An 11911-nucleotide genomic window follows, 5' to 3' on the forward strand; every position below is an offset into this window, starting at 1 on the left:
CCCACAAATTTTATCTATTAAAAAATAAGTTGGAGGTAGAAACATTTACGTATGAGTACAACCAACATATAATACAAAAACACTTCACATTATCAAACTAATTACTATTCAGCTGCAAATATCAGATATTAACACTTGGGGTGCCTGGACTTAGGAACTTTTCTGCCAGAGATTTCAAATTATTAGTTTTAAATTATTTTCAAATATTATTAGCAACTACTGAAATTTCATTACATAGCTCTATGAAGTAGATTCTTGAAAGGTGAGAGCAAAACAAAAAACACATTTGTGTAGCTTACCCAAGTTTGTAAATAAAGCTAAAGAACCAAAAAGTCGTGTCCAGGTTTCAAACGTCATACCTGCCATTTAACAAATAGAACTACTCTGCCTTTAAGTTCATTTCAAGAGTGAATACACACATAGTTCATGTCTCTGGTATTTAAACGCATAGTTGTTTGGTTTTTCGCCCTTCTTTTATGATCAGTGCCACATTCCCCTTACTAGGCAGGCTGGGGCAGTGACGAGAAGTGGCTTTAGGATCTGACAGAGCTGGCCCTACCACTGACTGGCCTGTTAGCTAACTTCTCCCATCTCAGTTTTCTCACGTGACAAGGGGCCAATAATATCTATTCAATACGGTTGTGTGGAGAAAACGGGTTTACAGGCGATGACGGGCATGAAACCCACAGTGAACGCTCAGGGCTGCGTCAGCAACCCTGCTCAGCGGCCCCTGCAGCTTACAAAGCCATTTCACATACATGGCTCTTCTTTCATTTCACCTCCTCGAAACTGCCGTGGAAATATAACCCCACTCTTTTTCACGGGTGAGCTCTAAGGGTACAGGGAAGAGGCGGTTTTCCGAAAGCCCACTCCGTCCCCAGCGAGCGGGGGGCTCCAGCTCTCCGAACCAGGTGCCAGCTTCCACCTGCCCCAGGAAAGGTGAATTAAGAGCCAAACACCTTTCCTTTCCAACGTCGCACAGCAGGGGATGAAATCCACCTACTGACTGCTCGTACCTTTCCTCCATATCCCATTTGCTCAATGCAACCTGCAAATGTGCCATCTGCTATAGCCCTGGCCATAGGGACAATCAATCAACTCAAGGTGACAGCAACACTCAGACACCGAGGAAGGAGACAGAAAACAGCCAGTTCTTGCCTCTGCCTGACATTCTCCAGAAGAAACCAAGCCCCGGTCTCCCTACCTGGGACAGGTAGACGGGAGCGTGTGCTCTGATTGGGCGGGCTGCAGAAAGCCAGCTCCCTGCCCGTTTGACGCAGACAGATGCTAAATTCTTAAGGAACTTTTCTGAGCATTAAAACATCACCATCCACAATCTCTCGCTGCCACTTCAAAGCAAGCAGAGCCATCACAGATGCAGGACAAGCCGGAGTGGCTGCCTGGCCTGACCCCCTTTGTGTGACCCCCACCGTAGCTACACGAAGAACACTCTTCTCATTCCCACCCCCTCCCCCACCCCCCGGAGGTTGGTCCCCCTGTGACATCTTTAACTATCTCCCGGACTTCTACTTATTGCCGTTCCACGAGGTGTCAAGGATGCCTCACAGTTGCTTATGAAGAATAGCATGGGAAGAAAAATCATAGAAATGTGATACAGCAAATGATATTTTAATATCCTGACAACCTCAGTTAGGCATGGGAACTACCAAGCGCTGCTTACCTGGAGTGAGCACAGACACAGCCCACATGCATCTTTGTGTGCAGTTCTAGGTAAATTCTTTTGCTCAATTTAAGCAATGTGATAACCAAGTTGGACACATTACTCTGGATTATTGCTTATTGACAGGGTCTCAACATAATCATCTCATAGGGAATAATGTCTGCCTCACACACATTTACCTGAGACTTCACCACCAACCAATCTCTAAGAATCTAACACTGATTAAATGATAGAAATAAAGTAATCAAATTTAAACTAGGACAACGATTATTTTAAATAAATGGTTTGGCAATGTTGATCAAACTTCTAGAAAATGAAAATCAGTAATTACAATGTAACCAAAGCCGTGATTCCCTGGTGAGGAGAACAGCTGATGAACTAGGAAAGGGACACAGACAGGCAGACACGCAAGCAACCAAACAACATCAGAGACAACGCGACCGTGACAGAATGTAACTTAAAAACTTCTTTTTTAAAGCATCGGACATAGAAAGCTGCTTTTAAATCTCACCTGAGATTACTGGCTTGATAATCAGTCCTTCTATCTCAGAAACTCACCTATAAAGCCATCGTATTTAAGACCTTGCTGGGCAAATAAGAGAACAGCAGTGCACGTCCTGGAGTCACCAGGCTGATGTGGCCAGGCCAGTCTGCTCATCGGATTATCCTTTATCTTGTGACTGAATGAACCATGCAGGGAATGGATTCGAAGAATTCCAATGCCAGCTCAAAGCAGCTGGAGGGGTAGGAAGACATCTCCTCACATGATGCAACACTCGCGGTTTCTCAGCAGTTAGCAATGAAGCCCCGGCCTGTGCAAGTGCCGAAACTTTCTAAGCAATTGCACATCTACGAGCTTCCTCATCTCACGTTTGTTTTCTGTAAACACAGGAAAATCCAGGTGCCAGCCAAGAGTTAGAGAGTGTGAAAGAAGGTGAACTATATGGAGGAGGAGGGATGCGCTAGAAGCTGAACAAACAAAATAAGGCAGAAGGAAGAGACGACCACAAACAAAAGAATGAAAAGGAGAAAAGACAGAATGGGGGGGCGGGGGCACCTTTAAACACATACCTTCAATTTTCGCCTGCCTCCCATATCAGTGACAAACACATTTTTTTGTTGCCCTGTTCTTCGTGCTATTATCAAGAACAGCAGAAGACTGATTTAAAAAACTAATAATCCAATGTTTACCCTCAGCAGTTAGAAGCTGGTGTGTGAGATGGTGGGCACGCCATAACCTGCTAGGCAGAGTTCCTCCACGACATCTCTGCTGTCTCTGCCGTCTGGCCCCAGACACAGAGTGGCACATACACCAACTCAGAGCTGAGGCTAGAGAGGAAATTGCAAAGTAACACCCATTTCTCAGAACTCATTTTTTTTTAAAATGAAAGCTGCTACACTGTGGGGCTGAGACCCTATTAAAAGGTGAGACTCTGCTATGAGTAATTAAAGGCTTGGAAAAGGCATGGAGACTCAAATATAGAGGATGCCCAAAAAAATGGATACACATTTTAAGACAGGAAAAACTATTAAAGTTGTAATAATCTATACTGAAAACAAAAGATGAGCACAAGTCACGTTTGACTTCTGCAATTACAAGAAGTGCTCAAAGTGGTTACCATCAGTGTCCAGACACTTCTGATTATGGTGAACTACTGCTTGAGCAAAGCTGACCGAAGTGTCCACGTGTACACATTTTTTTTGGCACCCCTGGTACATCTTCATGTATCTGACACAAAGTTTTCATTTGACTAGAATCTCTAAGTACACAAAATATTTCAAGAAAGCACCAGCATGACTATTTCAGACCTCTTAACAATGGCTAGCACTGACAAATGCTTTCACGAAGGAGATTTTAATGAACAAATTGGCAGGACACTCCACCAACCCCATTCTTGGTAAATATGAAAGGTAGATAAGCTTCATGGTGTCCAAATAGTGGGCAGTCAAAATTAGATTGTATTTGTGGCTGTTATTCCTTCAAAGAAAAGGAAGCAGCAAACAGCCCCAAAGACTTAGCTTGCTTGCTAAGTGACAGAGGCCAAGGTGAAGTTTGACTCTCGGTACCCTCAGAAGAGAAACACCTATCACCCCCTGAACTGAGCATATGAACCATCCCATCCAGACTATCAGATGGCTATTTATTTTACCAAAGTAAGTTCTATAAGATTTTGATTTGAGATCAAATTCTAAATTCATGTCCCTCCGCCAATCACTTTTTTCACTAATTCCAGAAAATAAAACCTTTTAAAATGCTAAAACACCAGCACATAACATTGCATTTGGTATTCAACAATCTAGGGATGTCTAACCACCGCCATCAATATTGTCTCTTTGGGTTTCAACCTAATAATTTGCCATTTTAGGGAGGGGGTTGTTATTTAACACTTCTCAGTACCTGTTAGCATATTAAAATATAAATAAATAAAGCATTAACAGCCAATACCACCTAAACAATTCGACTTGATGAAAACCAAGTTCAAAATGCCACTTGACTAAACAAAACACAGTGCTTTTCACATTGCAGGTACTTGATAATTGATTCTGTAATGTCAATAACATTATGTCAAGATGGAAGCCAGACTATTCCGAGGTTTGCTCAAAGTCAAAATCATGAGCCTAGAGTTCCTAGAGTCCTGAGGGGGAAAAGCATGAATAAGCGTCATGAGATCAATGAACTCCTGGAATTGTAGGCCACTTTTACGAGTGTGCACGAGCAATTTTCTGAGGGTGTACCACTTTCATCCGAGTCTCAATCTGTCTGCTCTAAATAATTTCCTATAAAAGGAAAGAGAGTGTGAGACCAGAGAGGATATGGGAACAAAGTATCTAACCATCTTCACCTTCATAAACCTTAGGAGTTTTAACTTCAACAACTGTCTGAAGAACAGTAAATGACCAATGCTAATTCTACTTGGGTTCTGCTAAAATTTAGCTTTCTTCTAAGCACCCCTCTGAAATCATGAGGGAAAAAGACTATGCCAAGCAAGAGGCTGTGTTAGATCAGGTACTTGGGCAGAAAGACAGGGAGAGGTGTTCCAGCAGCACAGACAGAGCCAGGATGGGCCTCCAAGATGGCGGACCCACCCCTCAGCTGCACAGATGCAGACGTTTCATGACTTGTCCAAGCACAAAGGGACTTCAGTGTAAGACTTGGGGCAAAGCCCCGCGTTGTTCCTCTGAGACTACCCTATGTGCAGACGGCTTCCCTTGAGAATATGCAGAGCCTGCAGATGGCGTTGACTGACGTTAGAGATGAGTTTGAGAAACTCAGACTCCCTACTCTCTTCTCCCCAGGAAATAAAACCATACTGAGGTCGCCGTAACTCTCTATCTCCAATCCAGGAAGCCTAGGAAGAACATAAAGGTGGAGAAACATGGGGCTGAACACCACAGCAGGTGAGAATGGAAGATGGAGGGATGATACCACTTCTCCCCCATGGCCATATCCAAAAGCATATCGCCCACTCTTCAGCCAGCACAGGATACGGGGAACTTACTATCCAACCCCATCTTTGACTGTTATGCAGGCAAACGTGAGATTGCAAGGAGCAATGCTGGAGATCCCCTCCCCCACCCAGGTTGCAGGTGGCTGGCTGGCTGGCTTTGAACTAAGCTCTTTGTTTGCCTTGAAAAAGACAGACACTTCCTCCCTGAAGTCTCATCTCAGGATGGGAGCAAAGTCACAGTCCCTGCTGCTTCAAAGGAGAGGATAAGTAAGAAGAGGGATGCATTAGAAATAGACACAGGAAATACGTCATGAGGCTGTAAGTCGAGACCACACATGTCCCTAAGCATCTCTGCTGGGTCAAGGTCAAACCTTTGGGTGGCTTCGGCTCTGGGGCGTCTCCAAGGCACTTTGCTATTAGTCATCGTCCCAGCAGTGTGAGGAAGGGGGTGTAATTATCCAACCAGCACTAGGGCTGCTTTCCCAGAAGGTTAATTCCAGAGTCCACTTCTACCTGACAAGCAGCCCGGACCCCACAGCCCAGCCCACGCGGCGGTTCGTCCTGCAGCACATACTGGCTCCTCTTTATGACTTCCTCCCTTTTTCCTCTTCATTTTGTGATTCTGAAGATGACTCTCAATAACAACTTTTTAAAAAAAAAACAACAAAATGAAAAGGGAAAGTCTGGGGGACAATGAGAAAGCAGAGGCCAGAGGAAGGCAGGCAGGGGTCAAGAAGGAGGCTGGAAGGGAACCAGCCCCGAGAAGAAGCCAGTTATCCAGGAGTAAGAGGGACGGGGAAGGAAGAGACTAGAGGCCCCCCTAATCCTTCCAGCTCACTGTGAGTCAGGAGATAGCTGTCCCACTTTTCAGAGTGAGAAACAGGAGAGGAGAGAAACGTGGCTGGCCCCAGGCCTCCCAGAGCTGAGACCCTGCAGCCTGCCTTCCAGCCAGCAGACATTTGCTGCCTGAACATATGTGTGCTCTTTAATAGTACAGAACACACAAGCCTTGTGCCACATCTGCGACACACTCACAGCCTCCAGTGGTCCCCACACCCCAGCCAAGTCTCACTCAGCCAGGGGTCCCCGAGTCTGAGCTTTAAAAGCCAGCCTGGCACAGGCACAGACAGCTGAGCACTCCTCAGGCAACAGCCTGCTGCGGCCCTTTCTGTGTGTCTAGGCCTCAGTTAGCCCACATCTCACCTAGGGCCACGCCCCTCTTCCACTTTTCAGTTCGCGTCCTCTGTCCAGGGCCTTCACTTGGCCTAGCCTAAACCCCTAGGACCCTATCCTGCAGCCACGTTCACAGAGGGCAGCTGTGAGAGGAAGCAGAGGCAGGTCACCACCAGTTAGGTTCCTGCCCACTGCTCTCTTGTCAACCCCACGTTTCGTCATCCTTCCACAGGACAAGCTCCCAAGTGCTCAGCGTGCTCGCCTCCGAGCTCTCAATGCCACCCCACACCTCCAGCTCACCGCTCCCACTCACGGTTGGCCCTCCCCACACCCTGCACTGGGAGTTGGTTTTCTCTCTTATGACCTCATTTGGCACTGGGGGTGACATCTCTAACCTGCTGAGTAGTGTATATACGTGACCCTTGACAAGGAAGATGGGGCTCTCGGGTACTCCCTGCTACAGCCATGTCCCTCCCCGCCACACTCAGCACAGAGCTGGCATCTCCTGACACATCAGCCCTAAGGACCAAGGGTAGAGCACGAAGAGCAGGGATGAGTACCCGGAAGCTAGGAAAATTAAAAATTAAAAAAAAAATCCAACTACCCACATAGAGATCAAATGGCCCTTCAGACACCAATGAAAAGTAAGCACAGTTGCGGGCCGGCCAAGTGGCGCATTGGTTAAGAGCTGGCTTGGGACGCCAGAGGGCCCCGGTTCGGATCCCACATATGAGGGCCAGTGACATTGCCCTCCACAGCTAAGATGCTGAACAACAGCTCAACCTGGAGCTGGGCTGCCTTGAGTCGCCAGCGACAGTGTAGGCCGCAGCCCCTGCTGCAGTGGGTTGCCATGGGCTACCGTGTGTAGCCAGCAGCCAGTGTGAGCGGACAGCAGCCGCTGTGAGTGGCCGTCCAGAAGCCAGCGACTGATCTGCCTCGCCCGGGAAGAGCGCAATGATGGTGCCAGCTTGGACCAGTGAAGCGATGCCCTCCACAACTAGACTGAAGAACAAAAGGACAGCAACTTGTCTGTTCCCCTTCCCCCAATTCCCCAGCACTGTTCCCATCCCCCAGTTCCCCAATAAAAAATCTTAAAAAAAAAAAAAAAGAAAAAGTAAGCAAGCACAGTCGCCTCATCTACAGACTTAACCACCAAGTCCCTCCAAAGGGAAGTGTGCTGTTAGGAAAGAAGAAAAATGCGTTTGAGAGTTGGTGGAAAGCAGCTCTGCTTTGATTCAGCCTGTGTCCTTGGCGTGTCTCTACACTCTGCCATGACGTCTCTCGTCCAAAAAGTGAAAAGTCTGCAAGACCTGGCAAAGTCTCTCAGGCCTCCCTACACATCTCAGTATTCACAGCCCATGCCTGCTAAAGATGACGGCAGATCTAACATATACTATTTTTATTTAGTCACTTGAAGCAACCCTTTACACAAGGTCATCAATTCACAACACACCACGAGAAAAATAAGCTAAAAAGTGTACAGACTTTGTCTTCGTACAGATGACAAGGAGCTAAGAAGGCTCAATTTTCAAAGTCCTTGGTTTCCAACTTGTTTTCATCTCATGAGAGAGATCTTGGCAGGATCTGACCACTGACATAACCTCAAGAAGACAGGTAGGCAGCTGAGATGGTTAAGTCATGCACTTGGTGAATAGAAGCGAAAGCATTCAAAAATCCGAGAGAGAGAGAGAGAGAGAGAGAGAGAGAGAGAGAGAGAGAGAGAGAGAGAGAGGTGTCTCGGGATGAGGAAGGGAAAACTTTTATCCCAATAACCCCTCATATTTGTGTTTCTAGTTGTACCTGATCTGCTGAGCGGCACGGGGTTGGTGGTATCATTATTTTTACTTATAGATGAGGACACAGAGGCTTAGAAAGCTTGGGTGCCTTGTCCCCAGGTCACACAGTGTGAAAGCCAGGTAGACCAGAATACAGATTCAGATTTCCAACCATTTCCAACCATCAGGTCAAGAGTTCTTTCCATTACACCAATGCCCACTAAAAAAGCTACCAGGAATTAAACCACCATGACAGATGACTTTCTCACTCCTGGAGAACATTAGATCCCAAATCATTTTTCAGGGACGATGGGTTTGCTTTAAGGGTGCTCTCTCAGTTCATTCATATAGGGATTTTGTCAGATAGCATGCTTTTGGGAATAGGTATTAGTTTAAAAAAATATCATGATTAAACTATAGAACAGAAGCCACGTAAAAAGGCTTTTCCTTATCATTAAATTATGTCTTAGTTTGACTTTTTAACAACAACATCTTACGACCAAAGAGACCTTGAAATAATGCAGGAGACTCAAAAAAATGTAAGAAAGATGTATACTTTGAGAATATGAGAAAATAAATCACGTAGCCCAATAAATCTTTTTCTTTCCCTTTAGCTTCTCAGCTATGTGAGCTATTCAAAGCAATTCATGTGAAAAACTCAAAAGGTTAAGCTGAGTGGGTGAGCAAGCATTAAATATTAAATGCAAGTTATGTTCGTGCTTTGTACTAAAACCTAACCATTAGCGTGTGTCCCTTTATTCTATCTTGAAAGAATAAACAGAACAAAATATATCTTAAACATGGTTAAATTGCAAATTGTACAGCACACAGTTGCCGTGCTGTATATCTCCAGATTCTCAATGTTCCCTGTTCTATCAACACAACGCCTACAAACTGTAAAAATAATCACGGCCAAAGCTACACTAGGTGATTACATAAAATTCTTCTAAAAAGCTGAAAAATATGAAATCGGGTCTCACTAAAGGAAAAACCCTGCTTACCTTGTAGGAAATGGTTTTACTTTTATGCATTTTTTATACCATTAAGCCCAATACAAGTATGTGCTGTGCTCCAAGGAAATTTTACAAAACATAAAATTATTTACAGTTTTCAAATTATGCCTCTCACTTTTCAAAGGTATTTTACAGAGTCAACATGGGAAATTTCCCTAGGACTTCCTGATAGCTTCATATGTCAAAAACAAAATTGTCTCAGAGATCAATGTAAAGACCTATGCATCCATGGAACGAGAAAGGAAAAGTTGACAATGCCACAGAATAACTAGCATCCAACCAACAGAAATTCTCTTACCCTTAGCTGGAAACAGTGCTGAGAGACCAATGTCAGGGTCCCTTCTGGAAAGAAAGGCACATCTTCTCAGCCTAACAGTCTGTAGACATTTTAGAGTAAAATCAACTTTCAAGACAGAGCAAAGGAAGCCATGCAAGCATGCCCACGTGGGGATCAGAGTCTGCATCCTCAGAATCAAAGTCCTCGTTTACTTACATGCTAAACATGAAACGGAAAAGTTCAAAGACACCTGCTCCCTCTGGGAGAAATGATTCCATCTACAGCCGGCTGCTGGGAAGTGAGGAAGTTACACACACGTTCTCACTCACTGTCATCCCCAGGCAATGAGAAAAATCCCAAACTGTTCTTCCAAGTCACATTCGCAAGGACGAACTAGCGCCGCCAAGCTCTTCTTGGCAGGCAGCATGGGGGTTGGGGAAGGCTCTGGATTGCCACCCCATGCTGTGAGGCTGCCTGCTCCGGGGCGGCACCAGGTTAGGGCCCACTCGGAGGTGACAGAACCATAAAGTGCCACATCTTCAGAGCCAGCTCAGGGAGCTGAAAATGACACGCAAGCAGCATATCTGTGGAGATGGCTTAACACACCTCAAGTTTCCAGAACAAATCAGAAACTCCTTCAACCCCCTCACCCAAAGAGAAGTTGTTTATTCCTTTCAAACTCCAAACTATTACAACAGTACAGGCTAATTGCTAACAATATCAAAAAAAAAAAGAAAAAAAAATTCCCCACAGAGGGGAGGTTGATGGGGGCACACAAAGAGCTGTGACAGTAATAGGTACCCTTGAAGAAAAAGAAGGCAATCAATTATGAACCATTTGCAGAAATTGTGGGGCTGTCAAAAGCCCTACTTACAGCTGTGCTTTATCAAGCCAGGCTGCATTTGATTTTCAAGGGAAATTATTCCTTATTCAAAAGCCTAGATTATTATTAGTAAAATATCCCAAACAGCCCAGGTTCAACCAGGGGCTAACCTGAAAAGAAGTTAATGACCCTTGAGAAGGCTCGAAGGGTCAGACTGGGAAGCCCTGGAAACCGAGGTAGGTCTTCTGTCTGCTGAGTGACCATCTCCTGTGGGCACCATGGCACAGTGCCAGGGCGATCCTAGAAGATCCACGCCCTGTGCATGCTGGGCACGCACCATAAAAAACCCCAAATCACCACTGGAAAAACAGAAAAGAATTGCTTTTAGATATAACCTGATGTTTCTAGGAGGCTAAAAAATAATAATACATAAAGAAATTATTTTTAATAAATTCAAATTTTTCTTTTCACTAATATCCATCCCAATCATTACTTTTGAAGGTCACTGCTTCTTTTTTCCTAAGGAACAAAACTGAATAACTGCTAAGCATTTCATTAGGATTTATTTTAATATACTGAAATCCATAATTAGGTAGATGTCTTCCAATGTGAAAAAGCTGAGATTACTTTAGACTTGAGAGGAATTTGACAGCAAATGTTTAACATGCTAATCTTATCTTTCAATACTTTTTCTGTGTTCATTATTTATTTACCTCCTGCTTTAACCATTTTGACAATGAAAATTAAAACTCAGCCCCAATTTCAAGTTTTCACTCCTTTCCTAAATTTCTAACTGATGCTCCAATGTTCATTTTGTAAATGTTTTGTTTAGCTACAGTAGGCATTGTCAAATAATAGAGTTGGAAATGACCTTAACATGGTAGCTTTTTTCCTTTTTAATTTATTAAATCTTAAAATAAAATTTGGAAAAGAATTTAATGTCCTGCTTAAGAACTTTAATATGCAAGTTAAACCGATTATAATAGAGGAAACCGTTATCCTTAATGGCGTTAAGTGGTTTCCCCACGCTGCCCACTGTGCAGCACCTACTTACCTTAAATAGACAGCCTAGCTTCCTGAGTGTTGCAGAAGTATTTGCTTTTCATAAAAAAAATAAGGCAAAGCAATCAAAGCACATCTATTTGATGCTCTAGCATCTATTACCAAAAAAAAAAAAAAAGATGAATACTAGCTACAATATTGGATACCCAAAAGTAAGTAACTCACCAGAAATAGAAGAGAGTAGTAAGACTAAAAGTATTGATGATTTCAGTTTAGTAAAAGAAATTGCATCCTGGGGCCATAACCAGACCAGTGAAGGCAGTTGAGTATTTGCTTTGTATGAGGAATCAGAAAGAAGGGAAGTTTTGGAGGAAGCAGACAGGGAACAAGAGGACAGGCCAGGTGCCAGTGGCCCCCAAAATGTACCTGAAAGCTGCCAGGCTCTAACCTGATGCACCCTTCTCACAGTGGATGTCACCAGTCATCAAATACCATGCACATGGCCACTCCCCAAAGGACTAGCTCACGGTAGTACTAGTCTAAACCCAACTGAGGGCCGGCCAAGTGGCGCGTTGGTTAAGAACTGGCTTGGGACGCCCAAGGGCCCCGGTTTGGATCCCACAGATGAGGGCCAGTGACACTGCCCTCTACAGCTAAGATGCTGAACAACAGCTCAACCTGGAGCTGGGCTGCCATGAGTCACTGGTGATGGCGTAGG

General features: G+C 44.5%; 1 protein-coding gene across 12 annotated transcripts in view; it reads right to left on the reverse strand.

Moving 5' to 3' along the window:
- The window catches only part of TIAM2 (TIAM Rac1 associated GEF 2), a 143907-nt gene that overhangs the window by 39185 nt on the left and 92811 nt on the right, over positions 1-11911 (reverse strand). Inside the window, exons 1-2 of one of the 12 annotated variants that reach the window (XM_019644181.1) lie at positions 9585-9918; positions 9390-9433 (exon numbers count right to left, since the gene is read on the reverse strand). The exons of 6 other annotated variants lie outside the window; for them this stretch is intronic. Coding sequence is in view for 1 of the 6 variants with exons in the window: in XM_019644177.1 (XP_019499722.1) it covers positions 2753-2776 (24 nt within the window). In the remaining 5 variants the exon portion in view is untranslated. 5 more of the 12 variants (XM_019644180.1, XM_019644179.1, XM_019644183.1 and 2 more) reach the window with 5 other exon arrangements.

This window comes from Hipposideros armiger, unplaced genomic scaffold (genome assembly GCF_001890085.2).
Source record: "Hipposideros armiger isolate ML-2016 unplaced genomic scaffold, ASM189008v1 scaffold_86, whole genome shotgun sequence".
In the NCBI taxonomy this organism is placed as follows: domain Eukaryota; kingdom Metazoa; phylum Chordata; class Mammalia; order Chiroptera; family Hipposideridae; genus Hipposideros; species Hipposideros armiger.